Source organism: Arvicanthis niloticus, chromosome 4 (assembly GCF_011762505.2).
Source record: "Arvicanthis niloticus isolate mArvNil1 chromosome 4, mArvNil1.pat.X, whole genome shotgun sequence".
Taxonomy (NCBI): domain Eukaryota; kingdom Metazoa; phylum Chordata; class Mammalia; order Rodentia; family Muridae; genus Arvicanthis; species Arvicanthis niloticus.
Genome location: NC_047661.1, coordinates 55,936,560 through 55,954,158, shown reverse-complemented (window position 1 = coordinate 55,954,158; position 17,599 = coordinate 55,936,560). Strand labels below are relative to the sequence as shown.

At 35.6% G+C, this 17,599-nt stretch overlaps 1 protein-coding gene across 4 annotated transcripts in view; it reads left to right on the top strand.

Annotated features, from left to right (window-relative positions):
• Wdr49 (WD repeat domain 49) overlaps nucleotides 1–17,599 on the top strand; it is a 164,896-nt gene that overhangs the window by 14,604 nt on the left and 132,693 nt on the right. For 3 of the 4 annotated variants that reach the window (XM_076932536.1, XM_034501024.2, XM_076932535.1), the window contains exons 3-4: nucleotides 16,005–16,445; nucleotides 16,963–17,139. In XM_076932536.1, the coding sequence (XP_076788651.1) occupies nucleotides 16,005–16,445; nucleotides 16,963–17,139 (618 nt within the window). The remainder of the gene's footprint in view (nucleotides 1–16,004; nucleotides 16,446–16,962; nucleotides 17,140–17,599) is intronic. The other variant, XM_076932537.1, reaches the window with a different exon arrangement.

Below are 17,599 nucleotides of genomic sequence, written 5' to 3'. Positions count from 1 at the left end.
ACAACAGAATGAAGCATGAGAAAGCAACATGTTGATTTTAAATTTAATTATAGAGATAGAGAGGGGATGCATTTTGATAGTGTATGCTCATACAACTGTAATGAAATGTCAAAAACATCATACCGAGTATCTGACAAAAATATTAGTTTGGTGAATTGCTTAATAATAAAACTAGTGGGTCTGGAGAAAACAAGATTTAGAGATATGTGTTAAACTTGTACAGAAAGAGCAGCATTGTTGAATTCCAATGGTCTGTAGTAAAAGCAAAAACAAAATGTACAAACTAAGCAAAGTGCTTTGATTTCTATGACTGATGTTTACATAATGTCACTGAACTTCAATGCTGCATGGAATTTAATGAAAAGAAAAACAAAAGTGTGATTTTTCTACCCTTTATTGCATTTAGTATTTGAGGGAGCATGTATTTACTCATTATGCCCGCCATACCTTGGCTTCCATTGATATCAAACTATTTTAAGATCATTTTAAGTTGTTTGCCTTGTTCAAAGTTAATAATGAGTGTTTATAATAGTATTTGGCATGGAATGGATATTTGTAGTTTGTTGAATGAGTAAACAAACCTCTCCTTGATGCCGTATATGGTATCCATCTCCTTGCATATTTACTCATAAATGGATGATTTGGAAATAAATCTTTCTTCTGACCCCTTGGCCTTTACTTCCAGGTTCTGGTGGCAAATACTCAACAGTGAATGAGAATGATGAACTTTCTTATCACATTATCCATTGTTAGGCTTTGGCAGTATGTAAAATACCTAGATTTTTGACCAAACTGGATTGTGCTCTCCTCATAGATTTAAACTTACATGTGCATTCTTATATACACGAGTTTTTCTTCCTGTGTTTCAGTTCCTGAAATAACGACTCTGAGACTTACTATTTATGAATAAATGCCTAAGACATAAGTTTGGGCTTGTTCTCACTAACTCATAACTCAATTATCACATTTAATCTAGTCTAAGTCTGCCACAAGTCTAGTTACCTCTTCCTCAGAGTTTGGAGTGAGTCTGTTCCTGCAACTGACTCTATCACAGAGTTTCTCTCTCTCTACTAGAACTCCCACCATCTATTTCCTGCCTCAGCTAATAGCCCATCAGCTTTTTATTGACAGGTAATGCTCCTATACAGTACACAAGAGATTCTCACTACACATTCTTGTATGTGTAGCTGCAAATTTATACATAGGAGAAAAGATTAAATGTTATGTAGTTACTTATTAAGCATTGCTATTATACTTAGGAATTTTACTTGTCAGAATTTGAAAATGAATTTAAATTCTTCCTTTGCGAACATATTAACCTTTTCCAGAAAGTATTAAAATGTTTTTGGTTCTAATAATTATGCTTTAGCATTATCTGATGAGTCTTAATAAAAACAAATCCCTACTTTGGTGATGGTCTTCAGTTTATCAGACCTTATGTATTTCTGGTAAGAATATAAAGTTATCTAGTCATTTGGAGAGGGATTTGGCAAGGAATGTCAAAGACTAAGAATGCGCCAGTTCTGTCACTGGCAGCTTGCCAAACCTACTACCTTCTGTCTGCAGCCCCCTTTAGAGTTTGCTGTCTTCTCCACTCCAGTGACTCTTTTACTTCCCCAAATGGTCTGTAAACCCAAATATGTTACTTGTGGGTCCTCTTTTAGGCTACACTGTATTTATGTCACATCACACCCACAAAGCTGTTTTCCAATGAACCATTACTTTCTCCTGAACCCTTTCCCTCTACTTTAGAGTTTGCCAAATCCTAACTAGAGACTGCAGTTATTTCACACTCTTCTCTGGTATTCAACAGAGCACTTTCAGCTTCCTGACTGATACTCACCTGTTGTCTCAATCAGTCTTGAGACCCACAACCATTTCACACTACCATGAGAACTTTCTCCAAGATCTTTTACCAAACCTTTGTAGGCACTGAGCTATTACTGACAAAAAAGAAGATTTGGAATAGAGACCCTAAATATCTGACAGAAGAAATCAATGTTTCAACTCTACTACATATTTGTTCTTTCCTGAAGATTGTAAATACGTGTTGAAAGGAAAAAGTTTCTTGAACAACAACAACAACAAAAACTTACTTGAATATAAAGAAAAACTCAACCAACATACCCTAGACATACCAATCTCAAAAACAAGACATAAAACAACAGGAAAATCAAAATAACATGTCTCTTCAAAACAAACAAACAAAAACCAAAAAAACAAACAAACAAACAAACAAAAACCCAAACAAACTCTTCATTAATGGCTCTTAATAAAAATGATATTCTAGAAAGAGGATTTTGAAGAAAGATTACAACTATGTTAAAGCAACTCAAATCAGACACCATAAAAATCTAATTTTCAAATTATTATCATTGAAATAGAATATCATAGTGAAAGCATACAGAATAGACAGAGTTGTAGTCTCCAAACCTAAGAAAGCAATGCCCACCCAAGTATACCAAGTGTACCACAGTACAGAATATCAAATAGACAGGACCAGAGAAAGGTCAAATAACTTATAACATCAGACTCATTAATATAACACATGATCATACCATAGAAACTTTAAAGCCAGAATGGCTGGAAGAATATATTTCAAGTTATAAAAGACAATTATGATCAACTCAGACAACTCTACTCAATGAAACTACCCACTAAACCTAAAGAAAAAGTAAAAACTCTTTGTGATAAAAATAGATAAAAGAAATTTGTGACTTCTAAACCAATTGTACAGAGGATACCAGAAGAAATAGTTCAATTTGAAGAGAAGGATAAACACTCCTTAAAAGGGTTCAGAAAATGAATAAATTATATCAGGAGAGTTAATCTACAGCATTATGAGAAAACACTGCAAAATCAAGAAAGCGACAAGAATCAATATGCATCTTTAAATAACAACTCTGTTATTGGTTTCATTTCCCCAATAAAGAGACACAAACTAGAATATTAGACTAGAATTCAGAACTGATTTTCTGCCTGTGAGAAACACATTACAACATTAACAATAGATACCACCTTAGAGTAAAAAGATATAAAAAGATACTTCAAGCAGAGGGAAGTAAGAAATAAGTAAGTATATTCTAACACTTTCTCACATATGTGGGATCCGGAGTACAAATCTTTGACATGTATACTTAAACTGAAATACTAATAATGTCACAGAAACTAGTGGGGAATCATAGGCGATGTAACTCAAACTCAACCCAGGTGATATGAGGGAGAAAACAGATAAAAACGAATTAAATGGTGAAGGTGATAGGAAAACTGCATAGTGCAGGTAATACGGGGAAAGATTATCATTACTGGAACTATGTAAAGGCACCACAAAGAAACCCACCATTATAGAAGTATGATATGTATTCATACATATATAAAATAGTTTAAATTGGGTACTCTATAGCAGAGGACAATGTATCTGCCAGGTACCTTAAGTTATCAACTGAAAACTCAGTGCTAGGTATTGGATACTTTTTCATCTAGTTGTGAGTCAGCAGGGTCCTAAGACTCTCACATCACTGCAGGTAATTGCTATTGTTTACTCTCCAGAGCTTGATGAGAAGACCCTATTACTGAGAATGACACATTCTTGCATAATAGAACATGAAGAAGTCAAGTTGGTAACAACCTGGAGGCTTCAGAGCCACTGACTAGCTTTTAGTGCTGAGAGGTTCTATACATACTATCAGGGATAAAAGTGATCAACACTTTTACTGAACTGTGGACCTTGTAAGCTACAATAATGAATGCCCTGGTAATATATGTTTATTGGTGCAATAAAGGACTGATATTATGGGGTAATTGTCCATTTTTGGATTAGATTTAATGCCTGCCTCATAAGATGAAATTCTTGTCTTTATGGAAATCCTATGACTTCCTAGGACATAGGAAAGAATCCAATACTATTATTCTAACTGTTTGTAGAAATGAACTGCCCCCTTCTCCAGTCTGTGATTTTACACTTTATCTAGACATTAGAACATCTCATCTATCCTTATCAAGGAAACTTTGTTTTGTAATAGATGGAAAATCATAAAGAGACCCATGACTGGCCAATGTGCAAGAAACAAGAGGCTTAAGCTCAGGTCTAAATGGGACATCTATATCACCAGCACTTCAGAGGTCAGGGTTCATTACAGAATAAGGTACAGAATAAATTTCAGAATCAGAGTAGACATCTGCAACAAAACTGGGTTTTTTTGTTTGTTTGTTTTTTTTGTTGTTATTTTTTTTTTTTTGGCCAGGCATGGCAGGGCTCTTATACATATTAAGTCACAGCTACTACGACCTCATACTCGACATTAAATTAGCTAAAATTCTTAACATGGAAGGGGAAAGAGCTAATGAAGGCCCAACATTAGCTGAGGTACTATTCCCAATATTCTGAGCTGCTGGCAGAAGAAAATTCAAGATTAAAAAACCAACCAACCAACAACAAAAACAAAACAACAGCAAGAAAAAAAAACTTGTGTTTTTTGAGAGGAACAAGTTCCAGCATACTGCCCTACACTCATGCCCACATAGTCAGCACTAAGCTAACTCAGTGACTTTAAAAAGCAAAGCACAGGAAGAACCCTCCCCCAAAACCCGAAGTCCCTGAGCTGCAGCTGGGAGACCAGCAGTGCACTAGGGACCCATCACCCACCAAACCCCTGCTCTCCCAGATACCACTCCTTTTCCATCCCTTCCACCTGGCCCTTCTCACTGGGGCAGACTCATAGCTGGTCTGCTCCTGGGATGACACCATATTCTGACCCATCCCAGAGGATCTGCTTCACTGAGAGCAGTTGAGGATCCACTGCACTGACTCCTAACTGGTTTGCTCCCATGAAGACAATATACCCTGACCCATTGTCACAGATTCCTTCCTTTCTGAGTCAGTGCACTGAGCAGACCTTGGGTGCTACCTCTGCAATCAGTCTCACAATATCCAGAGGAAGCTGGACTCCAGGAGCTCTAACACCCCCAGGATCATAGAGGAAGCTGTAGTCCCAGGAGCTCTAACTCACCAAGGATCATAGGATTAGAGGATCCCAGAGGCAGCCTGACTCCCAGGAACTTTGACACCCAGGATCACTGGAACACAGTGAAAAGGACAGACACTACCTTAGAGTAAAAGGCTGGAAAACAATTTTAAAAAAATGGTCCCAAGAAACAAACTCCAGTAGTCATTCTAATATCAAATAAGATCAACTTTCAACCAAAGGTTATCAAAAAAGATAAGGAAGAACACTTCATACTTATCAAAGGAAAAATCTACAAAGATGAACTCTCAAATTGCTCCAAATGCAAGGGCACCCACATTCATAAAAGACACTTCATGAAAGTTCAAAGCACACACTGCACCTCATACAATAATAGTGGGAGATTTCAACACCCCACTCTCAGCAATGGACAGATAGTGGAAACAGAAACAAGCAGAGACAGTGAAACTAAGAGAAGTTATGAACCAAATGGATTTAACATTATGTATGTATATATATATATATATATATATATATATATATATATATATATGAGAGAGAGAAAGGAAGAGAGAGAAAGAAAGACAGAGACAGAGAGAGAACATTTCATCCTAAAACAAAAGAATATACCTTTTTCTCAGCACCTCATGGCACCTTCTCTAAAATTGACCTTATAATTGGCCACAAAACAGACCTTGGCAGACAAAAGAAGATTGCAATAATTCCATGCATCTTATCAGATCACCAAAGACTAAGGCTGGTCTTTAATAACAACAAAACCAACAGAAATCCCACATACATGTGGATACTGAACAATGCTCTACTCAATGATAACTTGGTCAAGGAAGAAGTAAAGAAAGAAATTAAAGACATTTTAAAATTTAATAATACTGAAGGCATATCATACCAAGACTTATGGGACACAATGAAAGCAGTGCTAAGAGGAAAGCATAGTTCTAAGTGCCTACAAAAAGAAACTGGAGAGAGCATACTCTAGCAACTTGACAGCACACCTGAAAGCTCTAGAACAACAACAACAACAAAAAAAGCAAATACATCCAAGAGAAGTAGACTGCAGGAAATAATCAAACTCATGGCTGAACTCAACCAAGTAGAAACAAAAAGAACTATACAAAGAATTAATAAAAACCAGGAGTTGGTTCCTTAAGAAAATCAACTAGATAGGCAAACTCTTAGCCAGACTAACCAGAGGGTGCAGAGACAGTATCCAAATCAAGAAAATCAGAACTGAAAAAAGAGACATAGCAACAGAAACTGAGGTAATTAAAAAAAAAATCATCAGATCCTACTACAAAAGCCTAAAATCAACAAAACTGGAAAATCTGGATGAAATGGACAATTGTCTAGATAGATACAAGGTACCAAAGTTAAATCAAGATCAGAAAACCCACCTAAATAATCCCATAACCCCTAAAGAAATAGCAACAGTCTTTAATAGTCTCAAAAAAAAAAAAAAAAAAAGCAAGCCCAGGACCGGATGGTTTTAGTGCAGAATTCTATCAGACAGATCTTCAAGGAAGACCTAATACCAATTCTTTTTAAACTATTCCACAAAATAGAAGCATAAGGAATAGTGTCCAATTCCAATTCGTCCTATGAAGCCACAATTATGCTCATACTTAAACCACACAAAGACACAACAAAGAAAGAGAACTTCAGACCAATCTCCCTTATTAATACTGATGCAAAAATACACAATAAAATTCTCGCAAACAATAGAGTTCTCACAAAGAACACCTCAAAACAATCATCCATCATGATCACGTAAGCTTTATCACAGGAATGCAGAGATGGTTCAATATATGGAAAACCATCAATGTAATCCACTATATAAACAAACTCAAAGAAGAAAACCACATGATCATCTCACTAGATGCTGAGAAAGCATTTGACAAAATTCAACACCCCTTCATGGTAAAAGTCATGGAAAGAATTCAACACCCATACCTAAACATAGTAAAAGCAATATACAGCAAGCCAGTAGCCAACATCAAACTAAATGGAGAGAAACTTGAAGCAATCCCACTAAGATCAGGAACTAGACAAGGTTCCCTAGTTATTCAATATAGTACTTAAAGTCCTATCCAGGGCAATTAGGCAACCAAAGTAGGTCAAAGGGATACAATTTGGGATCAAAGAAGTCAAAATTTCACTATTTGCAGATGATATGATAGTATACTTAAGTGACCTCAAAACTTTCACCAGAGAACTCCTAAACTTGATAAACAACTTCAGCAAAGTGGCTGGATATAAAATTAACTCAAACAAATCAGTAGTTTCTTCTATTCAAAGGATATACAGATTGAGAAAGAAATTAGGGAAATGATACCCTTCACAATAGTCACAAATAATATAAAATACCTTGGTGTGAATCTAACCAAGCAAGTGAAAGATCTGTATGACAGGAACTTCAAGTCTCTGAAGAAGGAAATTGAAGAAGATCTCAGAAAATGGAAAAATCTTCCACGCTCATGGATTGGCATGATAAATATAGTAAAAATGTCCATCTTGCTGAAAGCAATCTAAAGATTCAATGCAATACCCATCAAAATTCTAACTCAATTCTTCATAGAGATAGAAAGAGCAATTCTCAATTCTCAAATTCGTTTGGAATAACAAAAAACCTGTACAGAGACAGGTATGTAGACCAATGGAATAGAACTGAAGACCCAGAAATGAACTCACACAACTATGGTCACTTCATCTTTGACCATCAGTGGAAAAAAGATAGCATTTTCAACCAATTGTGCTGGTTCAACTCGAGGTCAACATGTAAAAGAATACAAATCAATCTATTACTATCTCCTTGTACAAAGCTCAAGTCCAAGTAGATCAAGGATCTCTGTATAAAACCAGATACACTAAATTTAATAGAAGAGAAAGTGGAGAACAGCCTCAAACACATGGGCACAGGGGAAAGGTTCCTGAACAGAACACCAGTGGCTTATGGCTTAAGATCAAGAATTGATAAATAGGACCTCATAAAATTGCAAAGCTTCTGTAAGGCAAAGGACACTGTCAATAGTACAAAATGACAATCAACAGATTGGGAAAATATCTTTACCAATCAGATAGAGAGCTAATATACAAACTAAACAAAGAAGTCAAGAAATTAGACTCCAGACAATCAAATAACCCTGTTAAAAATGGGGTACAGAGCTAAACAAAGAATTCTCAACTGAGGAAACTCAACTGCTCAAAAAGCATTGTTCAGCATCTTTAGTGATCAAGGAAATGCAAATCAAAACAACCTTGAGATTCCACCTCACACAAGTCAGAATGGCTAAGATCAAAAACTCAAGAGATAGCAGAAGCTGGCTAGAATGTTAAGAAAGAGGAACATTTCTCCATTGTTGATGAGATTGTAAACTGGTACAACCACTCTGGAAATCAGTCTGGCAGTTCCTCAAAAAATTGAACATAGTATTACCTGTGAACATAGCAATACCACTCCTGGGTATATATCCAAAAGATGCTCCAACATATAACAAGGACACATGCTCCACTATGTTCATAGCAGCCTTATTTATAATAGCCAGAAGCTGGAAAGAACCCAGATGTCCTTCAACAGAGGAACGGATACAGAAAATGTGGCACATTTACACAATGAAGTACGACTCAGTTATTAAAAACAGTGAATTCATGAAATTCTTAGGCAAATGAATGGAACTAGAAAATAGCATCCTGAGTGAGGTAACCCAATAACAAAAGAACACTCATGGTATGCACTCACTGATAAGTAAATATTAGCCCATAAGCTTGCAATACCTAAGATACAATTCACAGACCACACGAAGCTCATGAACAAGGAATTCCAAAGTGTGGGTGCTTTGGTCCTTCTTAGAAGGTGTAGCAAAATACTCATGGAAGCAAATATGGAGACAAAGTGTGGAGCAAAGACCAGAGGAAAAGTTGTCTGGAGACTGCCCTACCTGAGGAACCATCCCATGTGCAGTCAATAAATGTAGGCACTGTTGTGGATGCCAGGATAGACCTGTCTCCTCAGAGGCTCTGCCAGAGGCAGATGCTGGCAGCTAACCATTGAACTGATCATGTGATCGCCAACGGAGGAGGTAGAGAGAAGACTGAAGGAGCTGAAAGGGCTTTCGTTCCCATGGGGAAGAGCGACAATACCAACCAATGAGAGCTCTCAGGGTCGAAACCACCAGCCTGGGAACATGATCAGAGGGACCCATTTCTCCAGTTGTATGTGTAGAGGAGGCTGGCCTTGTCAGGCATTGGTGGGAGAGGAGGTCCTTGGTCCCATGAAGGCTGGATGCCCCAGTGTGAAGGAATTTGTAGGTGGGAGGGGTAAGTGGGTTGATGTGTGGGGACACACCCTCATAGAAGTAACAGTAGGGGGATGGGATAAGGTGTTTCTGGGGGGACTGGGGAAAGAGGATAATATATGATATGTAAATAAATAAAATATACAATAAATAAAAAGCAAAGCACAGGAATTAGGAAGGGAAAAGATGTGGGGGGAGGGGAGAGATTGTGGATTTTATTGAACCTCAATGTATACAAGTATGAAATTCTCAAATAATAAAAATTATGTATGTCTATTAAAATCATATATAAGTTATTTGTCTCAAATTGTTTCTAGAAAAATTTTCTTAAGAATTGATTACTTAATTGATATTAGATGTATTTGTAGGCTTATTATAAAACTAGCACATTGAAAATAGTAGAAATGTTTATTAATAAAGGCTTCTTAAATTATCTATGTCTCCTTAGAGTATTGTGAGGTAAAGGTAAGTGTACATTTTAGAGATATAGTTTCCAGATATGTGGTAAGTGGACAAATCAAAATGAAAAACAATTATCTATCTATCTCTATTTGTACATGGTAGGGTGCCATTTGGTAGATATTACATAGTAATTTTGATTCCTTCCTCAAAAAAAAATCCATAAAACTGATCACTACAGGAGAGTTTAATTTTTAGACATTACCAGCTATAAATACACAGTCTTTCCATAGTACCAAAAAGGGATGTCAGGTTTCTTTAAAAGGGAATATTTTTAGAGTTTAACATTGAGGTTCAGACCTCAGTTTTCATAAATATTAAAATGAAATGATCTTTATAATGTTCTATATTTGAAGGATATTCAGAAGACAGATTTTCTAAAGTTTAAAATGTATCAAGTGAGATAATCAAGATCCATGTAGTCTGGGTATCCTCAGAAAAGGAATTAGAGTCAGTACCTAGATATTTTCTTAGCAAATTGTCATGACAAATAATTTAAAGTGTTATGTTAAGCAGAATAATTATGTTTCTCAATTGCATATATGTTTTATCTGAATTAGATGAGACATCTGAGAGATAAGAACATTATGTTTTTAGTTCAAGAATGCTAGAGCAGGCACTAAGAGGGGTTAAAAAGATATGTTTTTAAGTGCATCATGAAACAGTTTTATCTGACTGTCTCACTTCAAGCTAATACTATTTTATGAGGACAGCTTTATCAGAGTGACTCACTGTTCACTTAAAAATTTTAAACTAAGTATTTAATATCATTTATAATGAAATAAAATGCACCCAAATTTTATATCTATACTAAATATATGCTTATGAATTTAGCTTGATGTGGCTTCATCTACAATAATAACTGATGTTTAATATAATTGACAGGCTTTTATTAATAATTTACAGTTTTTAATACAGTTTATCTTACTAGAGCCTCACACGAACTAAGGGATAATATCACTTACAACATTCCATAAAAAACATGCCAAACTCAGTCTTAAAGTCATGATTCAAGTTAAACAGGTATAATGTATATTTTTGTGTGTGTGTGTGTGTGTGTGTGCAATAGAGAGATAAAGAGAGAGCGAGAGAGCGAGAGAGCGAGAGAGCGAGAGAGAGAGAGAGAGAGAGAGAGAGAGAGAGATGGGCTTTGGGTTGACTATACTAAAATTCTGTAATTACAACAATTAAATGATGGTATGTCCTAACATTTATAGATTGAGGGGTTCTCTTAGGTTTTCTTTCATCGAGTTATTTCCTGCTAAGGATACCATCCAACCAGAACTGGGACCTCCTCTGACTTTGTAGAGCATCAAAAGTAACTCAAAAGGCAGAAGATATGACCATTTAGTTTGATATTGGATGCTGGCTTTAATGAGTTTAGGTATGCCCCTTGTATACCTTTCCTTGCAAGACCTTTTTCATAAAGGAGTATTGGATTTTGTCAAATGCTTTTTAGGAATCTATTTAGATGATTATGTGGGTTTTTTTTTCTTTCAGTTTGTTTATATATGGTAGATTATCTAAAGTCTAAAATGTACCACGATGTACCAAGATGGATTTTGTATGTCGAACCATCTCTGCATCCCTGGCACAAAGCACATTTGATCATAGTAGATGATGTCTTTGTTGTGTTCTTGGATTTAGTTTATGAGTATTTTGTTGAGTATCAATGTTCGTAAGGGAAATTGGGCTGAAACTTTTTTATGAGTCTTTGTATGGTTTAGATAGCAGAGTAACTGTTGCCTCATAGAATGATTTTGCTGTGTTCTTTTTGTTTCTATTTTAGAGAAAATAGTTTGAGGAGTATTGGCATTAGCTCTTCTTTGAAAGTCTGGAAGAATTCTACTCTAAAACAATCTGACCCGTGGCTTTGTTTTGGTTGGGAGACTTTTAATGACAGCTTCTATTTCCTTAGGGGTTATGGGACTATTCAGATAGTTTACCTCATCTTAATTTAGCTTTGGTAATTGGTATCTGTCTAGAAAATCATCCATTTTATTTAGCTTTTCCAATTTTGTACAGTACAGGCTTTTGAAGTAACACCTAATGATTCTTTGCATTTACTTAGTATCTTTTGTGTCTCCCTGTTGATTTCTCATTTTGTTAATTTGGGTTCTGTCTCTCTGACTTTCAGTTAGTTTGGCTAAGGATTTGCTATCTTGATGCCTTTCTCAAATAATTAGCTCTTATGGGTTTGTTTATTCTTTGTATTGTTTTCATTGTTTCTAACTGATTGATTTCAGCCCGAGTTTGATTATTTCCTGTTGTCTACTCCTCTTGGGCATGTTTGCTTCTTTTTATTTCTAGAGCCTTCATATGTACTTTTAATTCACTACTATGAAAACTATCCAACTTTTTTATGAGGTCATTTAGTGCTGCGAACTTTCCTTTTAGCACTGCTTTCATAGTGTCCCATAAATTGGGTATGCTGTGTTATCATTTTTATTGAATTCTAGAAAGTCTTTATTTTTATTTATTTTTTCCTTGACCCAGTGATCATTGAGCAAGGAATTTTTAGTTTCCATGAGTATGTAGGCTTTCTGTGTTTCTGGTTTTATTGAAGTCCAACTTTAATTCATGATGGTCTGATAAGATGCATGGGGTTATTTCAATCTTCTTGTGTCTGTTTAGGTTTGCTTTGTGACAGATGGTGAGGTATAGAAAAGAAGGAGAGTGAAATGTTCTATAGACATCTGTTAGGTCCATTTGAATCATAACCTGTGTTAGTTTCATTATTTCTCTGTTTGTTTCTGTCTCAATGACCTGTTCATTGGTGAGAGTGAGGTGTTGAGGTCTCTACTATTAATGTGTAGGTTTCAACATGTGATATAAGCTTTTATGAATATAAATTTTCTTGCACTTTGGGTATAGATATTCAGAACTGAGATGTCCGCTTGGTGGATTTATTCTTTGATGAGTATGAAGTGTCCTTTATCTCTTTTGAGTACTTTTGGTTGAAAATCTTTGTATTAGTCATTCAGATGTCTACTCCAACTTGTTTCTTAGGTCCATTTTCTTGGAAAACCCTTTCTATCCCTTAATACCGATATAATGACTATCTTTGTTCCTGAGGTGTTTTCTGTATATAGCAGAATGTTAAATTCTGTTTATGCTGTTAGCCTATGTCTTTTTACTGGGGAATTGAGTCCATTGATGTTGAGAGATATTAATAACTAATGATTATTACTTCCTGTTATTTGTATATTGGTGGTTGTTGAGAGAAAGAGAGAGAGAAAGAAAGAGAGGGAAAGAGAAAGAGAAAGAGAAAGAGAGAGTGTGTGTTCTATTGGTTTTAATGGTGTGAAATTATTTTTTTATATTTTCTTGAATGGAGTTAGGCTCATTGGAATGGAACCTTCTTTCTATTATCCTGTATAGGGCTTTGTTACAGTAAAGGTATTGTTTGAATTTAGTTTTGTTACAGAATATCTTGGTTTCTCCATATATAGTGATTGAAAGTTTTTCTGGGTATAGTAATTTGGGCTGACATCTCTTGTCTCTTAGGGTCTGTAAGACCTCTGCCCTGGCCTTTCTAGCTTTTAAAGCCTCAGATGAGATATTGGGTATAATTTTGCTATATCTGCCTTTATATATTACTTGGTCTTTCCCCCTGGCTGCTTTTAATTTTTCTTTGTTCTGTCTATTTAGTACTTTGATTATTATGTGGTAGGGGATTAGGGGATTTTCTTTTCTAGTCCAAACTATTTGGTGTTCTGTAAGCCTCTTGTATTTTTATAGACATTTTTTTCTTTAGGTTAGGGAAATTTTCTTCTATTATTTTATTGAAGATATTTTCTGGGCCTTTGGGCTGGCAATCATCTTCTATTTCTAATATTCTTAGATTTCATCATTTTATAGTGTCCCAAATTTTCTGGATAATTTTTGTTACATACTTCTTAGATTTTGCATTTTTCTTTGACTAATATATTGATTTTTTCTATCATATCTTCCAATCCTCAAATTCTCTCATCCATCTCCAGTATTCTGTTGGTGATGCTTATGTCTTTAGTTCTTGTTATCTTTCTTAGGTTTTCTAACTCCATAATTGTCTTAGTTTTTGTCTTCTTTATTGTTTCCATTTTTCTTTTTAGGTCTTAGAGTTTTATACATATTCATCACCTGTTTGTGTTTTTCTTCATTTCTTTATATTTATTTACTTTGTCTTTTAATGCTTCTATCTGGTTAATGGATTTTCCTCAAGTGATTTATTCATGTCCTCTTTAAAAGTTCTTTTTTATCTTTATAAGTTTGGATTTAAGATCCTCCTCTTGTATTTCAGTTTCATTAGGATATGCAGTTAGTTGTAGCAGGATAACTGGGCTCTGGTAATGTCCTTTTGATTGTTTGTTCTTATGCTGTCCTTTAGGCACCTGGTTTTCTCTGGTGTTGGCCAAATGATCCTGATGGAATCAGGACTTCTTAGGCAGGTGGAGAAGCCATGGGACAGACAATGGAGGACAGAAAATACTACTCTGTTGTCTGTGCCTCAGGTAGATCTTATTTGCAGCTATGTTGCTTGTGAATCCTATTCTGTAAGCTGTGTCCCAGTCAGACTCAGGTGTGGAGGTGGGCAGATTTGACTAGGATGGTTATTCAGGCAGGGTTCCAAGCTGGTTAGTTTGGGGGCCCCAGGAGGTTTCCTTGGGGAGGGAGGATGCTCTCGGTGTCCTGTAATTCTTTCCTAAGCAGAGGATCAAGACACAGTGGGCTTCTGATAATTCTTACATATAAATGGGCCCTGTATCAAATGTGCATAAATGAAGGAGATCGTGTGACTAATGACACTGACACATGACAACAAAACACCCATTTGTTAAAACATTTTTATTACACAGTACCTCATATCCTAGGTGTTTTCTCACTCTTTGGCTCTTTTTGTGGAAAGCTGATTCCTTCTTCACAAATCCCACTATATTAAGCTCTATTATTACTTGAAATATGTACAGACTATCAATTTGCCTTCCACTCTATATTTTTTGTATTGTCACAGTCAGTATGAATTGTTACTCTCACCAATATAGTGGTCCTTCAGGGGATTAAAAAATAGTAAAAATTGTGGGTATCCTAGATTCACAAACAAAATCGCATGAGGTTGACATTCCACAAGGTTGACATTCAGCCTCCTTGAAATTCAGCCTCCTTCTAGCTCTGACATTGTAACACAAGGAAGTGCTGTCTTCTATATCTTCTTAGAGCCCCTCTCTCTCCCTCTGTCTCTCTCCTCCCTTTCCCCATCTCCCTTTCTCCTTTTACCCCCTTTCTCAGGTTTCCTCTTGTGCACCTTACTTCCCTCCTTTCTTTCAACTTTATTCTTATCCTTTCTTAACTCTTCACCTGACCCCCTCATGATTTGCTGTTTAAAATGGTCCCTGAGTACAGTTTTGAAGTGTTACTAATGCTTTCATTCTCAAAAATATTTGACAATTCCAAAACATGCAAAATGATTTTATTCAGACATGAATTACAATGCTATTGGTTATAAAAACCAGTTAGGAAGAGGTAACAGTAATGTGAAATATGGTGTTTTTCAATAGAAATACACATCAAATAAAATGATGTATTAGCCCCTTTTGAGAATGGGGTGCCTAGAGATTTGTAGAAATGTGACCCTGTGTTTCCTCTGGGAGCCATACTTTAGTATCTGCTAGCTTTCCTCTTGTAGACACTTAATGGATTATAACTATAGTTTCAGTGTCTCTTATAATATGGTGTTTACAGAAGTAGATTTCTTACCTTTAAATTAAAATTTTATTATGTTGTAATTTTACTGATTCTATCAAGCTTTTTCTAGGATTTATGCATTCTTCTACAAACCACTATATTAATTTTCTGTTCCTGCTTTAAAGAATTACTACAAACTTAGGTGATTAAATATTAAATTTTATTGATTTATTGTTTGGAGGTCAGAAGTCCAAAATGGGATTTCATTAGCTAATAAAATTGTTATCAGAAATGCTTTCCTGAATCCTTACCTTGCCTTTTCCAGCTTCACGGATAATGTTCTACATCTCTGTAATGCCCTCCTCTATCAACACATAATCTCTAACTCTCCTTCCTTAACATTTCTAATTGAACATGTAGTTTCTAGCCCTATAAATTATTTATCTCTCCTGCCAAAATTCATGTAAATATAGTTCCTCCCTAAAATGGGAGATGTTTTTCTTCCTACACTGCAAGAATTGCTAACTAAATCAACTTGGAGACAGCACAGTGTTCTTCACTCTGTGATCAGTTTTCTGTTGTCTTACTTCTCTATTCTAATTTCTAGTCTCAAGATCCAAGCCAAACCATTTGTATGCCCAGAGAAGAATTTGTACAGAAGATGACAGAGACTGTGGGTTGGGGAACAAAGGAAGAATATGGAGAACTCTTTGATAAAGTGGACGTGGCCCAGGATGGCTTCATTGACTGGGACAAGCTGACTTCATTTATTCTGTTATCACTTTATGAGAGAGATGAGCGAGCAAAAGCAACAATCGTTCCCCAATGGAACGATCTTGAATTCCTCCCAGGAAAACACAAGGACACCATTCAGAAAGTAGTTTTCTTAAAAAGTTCAAGTCGTTACTTAACTATTAGCAAGGAAGGCTTACTAGGAATCTGGGGAGAGAACTTAAAGTTTCAAGAAGCACTTCCTATTACTTCAGATGCCATCAAACTCAAACACCTATGGGTGACAAGTCTGGTTTCTCTGGAAAATGTTAACAAGGTACAAAATGTTTATAAATACACTTGATAGTTGTGAAAAAGACTAGAAAATGATGGGGCAGAACCTCTGGCTAGTATGAAATGCAGCACTAGCAGTGACAGCCACATTCATCTTTGGTGTCTATCATCTTACCTGGAGGGTCTATGCTTTCCAAAGCCTTCTCTTGGGTGTGTCAAAATAACATCACAAGCAGCGACTCATATCTTTTCCATTTTATATATAATTAATTGACAACATTCTTATGGATGGAGGGTGATGATGGATGGAGGATCAAAATAGGAAAGAAAGGGTGCTCAGATGCCTTTGGCAATTAATGTGTTTTCTTTTGGCTTGATTTTATTTTTTCGCTAGAGTCCAATGTTAGAATTTGTCCTACTATGCATATTTTTATAACACTGATAAAGGCTCTCAAAGAACTATGTCTCATTTGGAAATTTGATGTGCATGCTTGCTTTTTATATCAATTACACTAAATCCATCACTAATACCCTTTGATTTTTCTACTTGGCAACTCTAGATAGCAGTGGCTTTTACAAGCAAAGAGATTTGCTTCTATGATCTACTGTCCAAAGAAGAATTTCCTTGCCAATACAAACTCCAAGGCCTGCAAGGAGCTCCCATATGCATGGATTATTGGTATGATCCTACTGATCCCAAAGACTCCATCCTTTCTTTTGGGGATATAAATGGAAAGGTAAGTGAGAGAAAGATGTGACTTCGCAATAAGGATTTCATCTTTAAACTGTAGATGAAAGTAGAAATTCAAATGCCTTTAGTATGACCTTCTATGTTATAAATTATGAGGCTATACTCATTGGATATGAAAGAGATGGGTTATACTACAATTCCACCTTTAATTTGTAAAATATATACTTTTGTTATGATCTTATCTGTGTGTGTAGTTATATTTTTTAAATTAAAAACTTACAAATGTTATAAAATGTTTAATACAATAGATCCCAATATTAGTAAATATTTACCATTAATGTATAAAATTACTTGCTATTGGCCTTTTAAATTAGTTGTTTTGGTTTGGGGGATTTCCATTGTCAGAGAGCTAAGAGGGTATTCATATTTTATATGACATCACAAAAGAATAGAAACATGAAAGACAGTAAAATTGAACCTGTGACATTGGATACAGTCATTTCTCC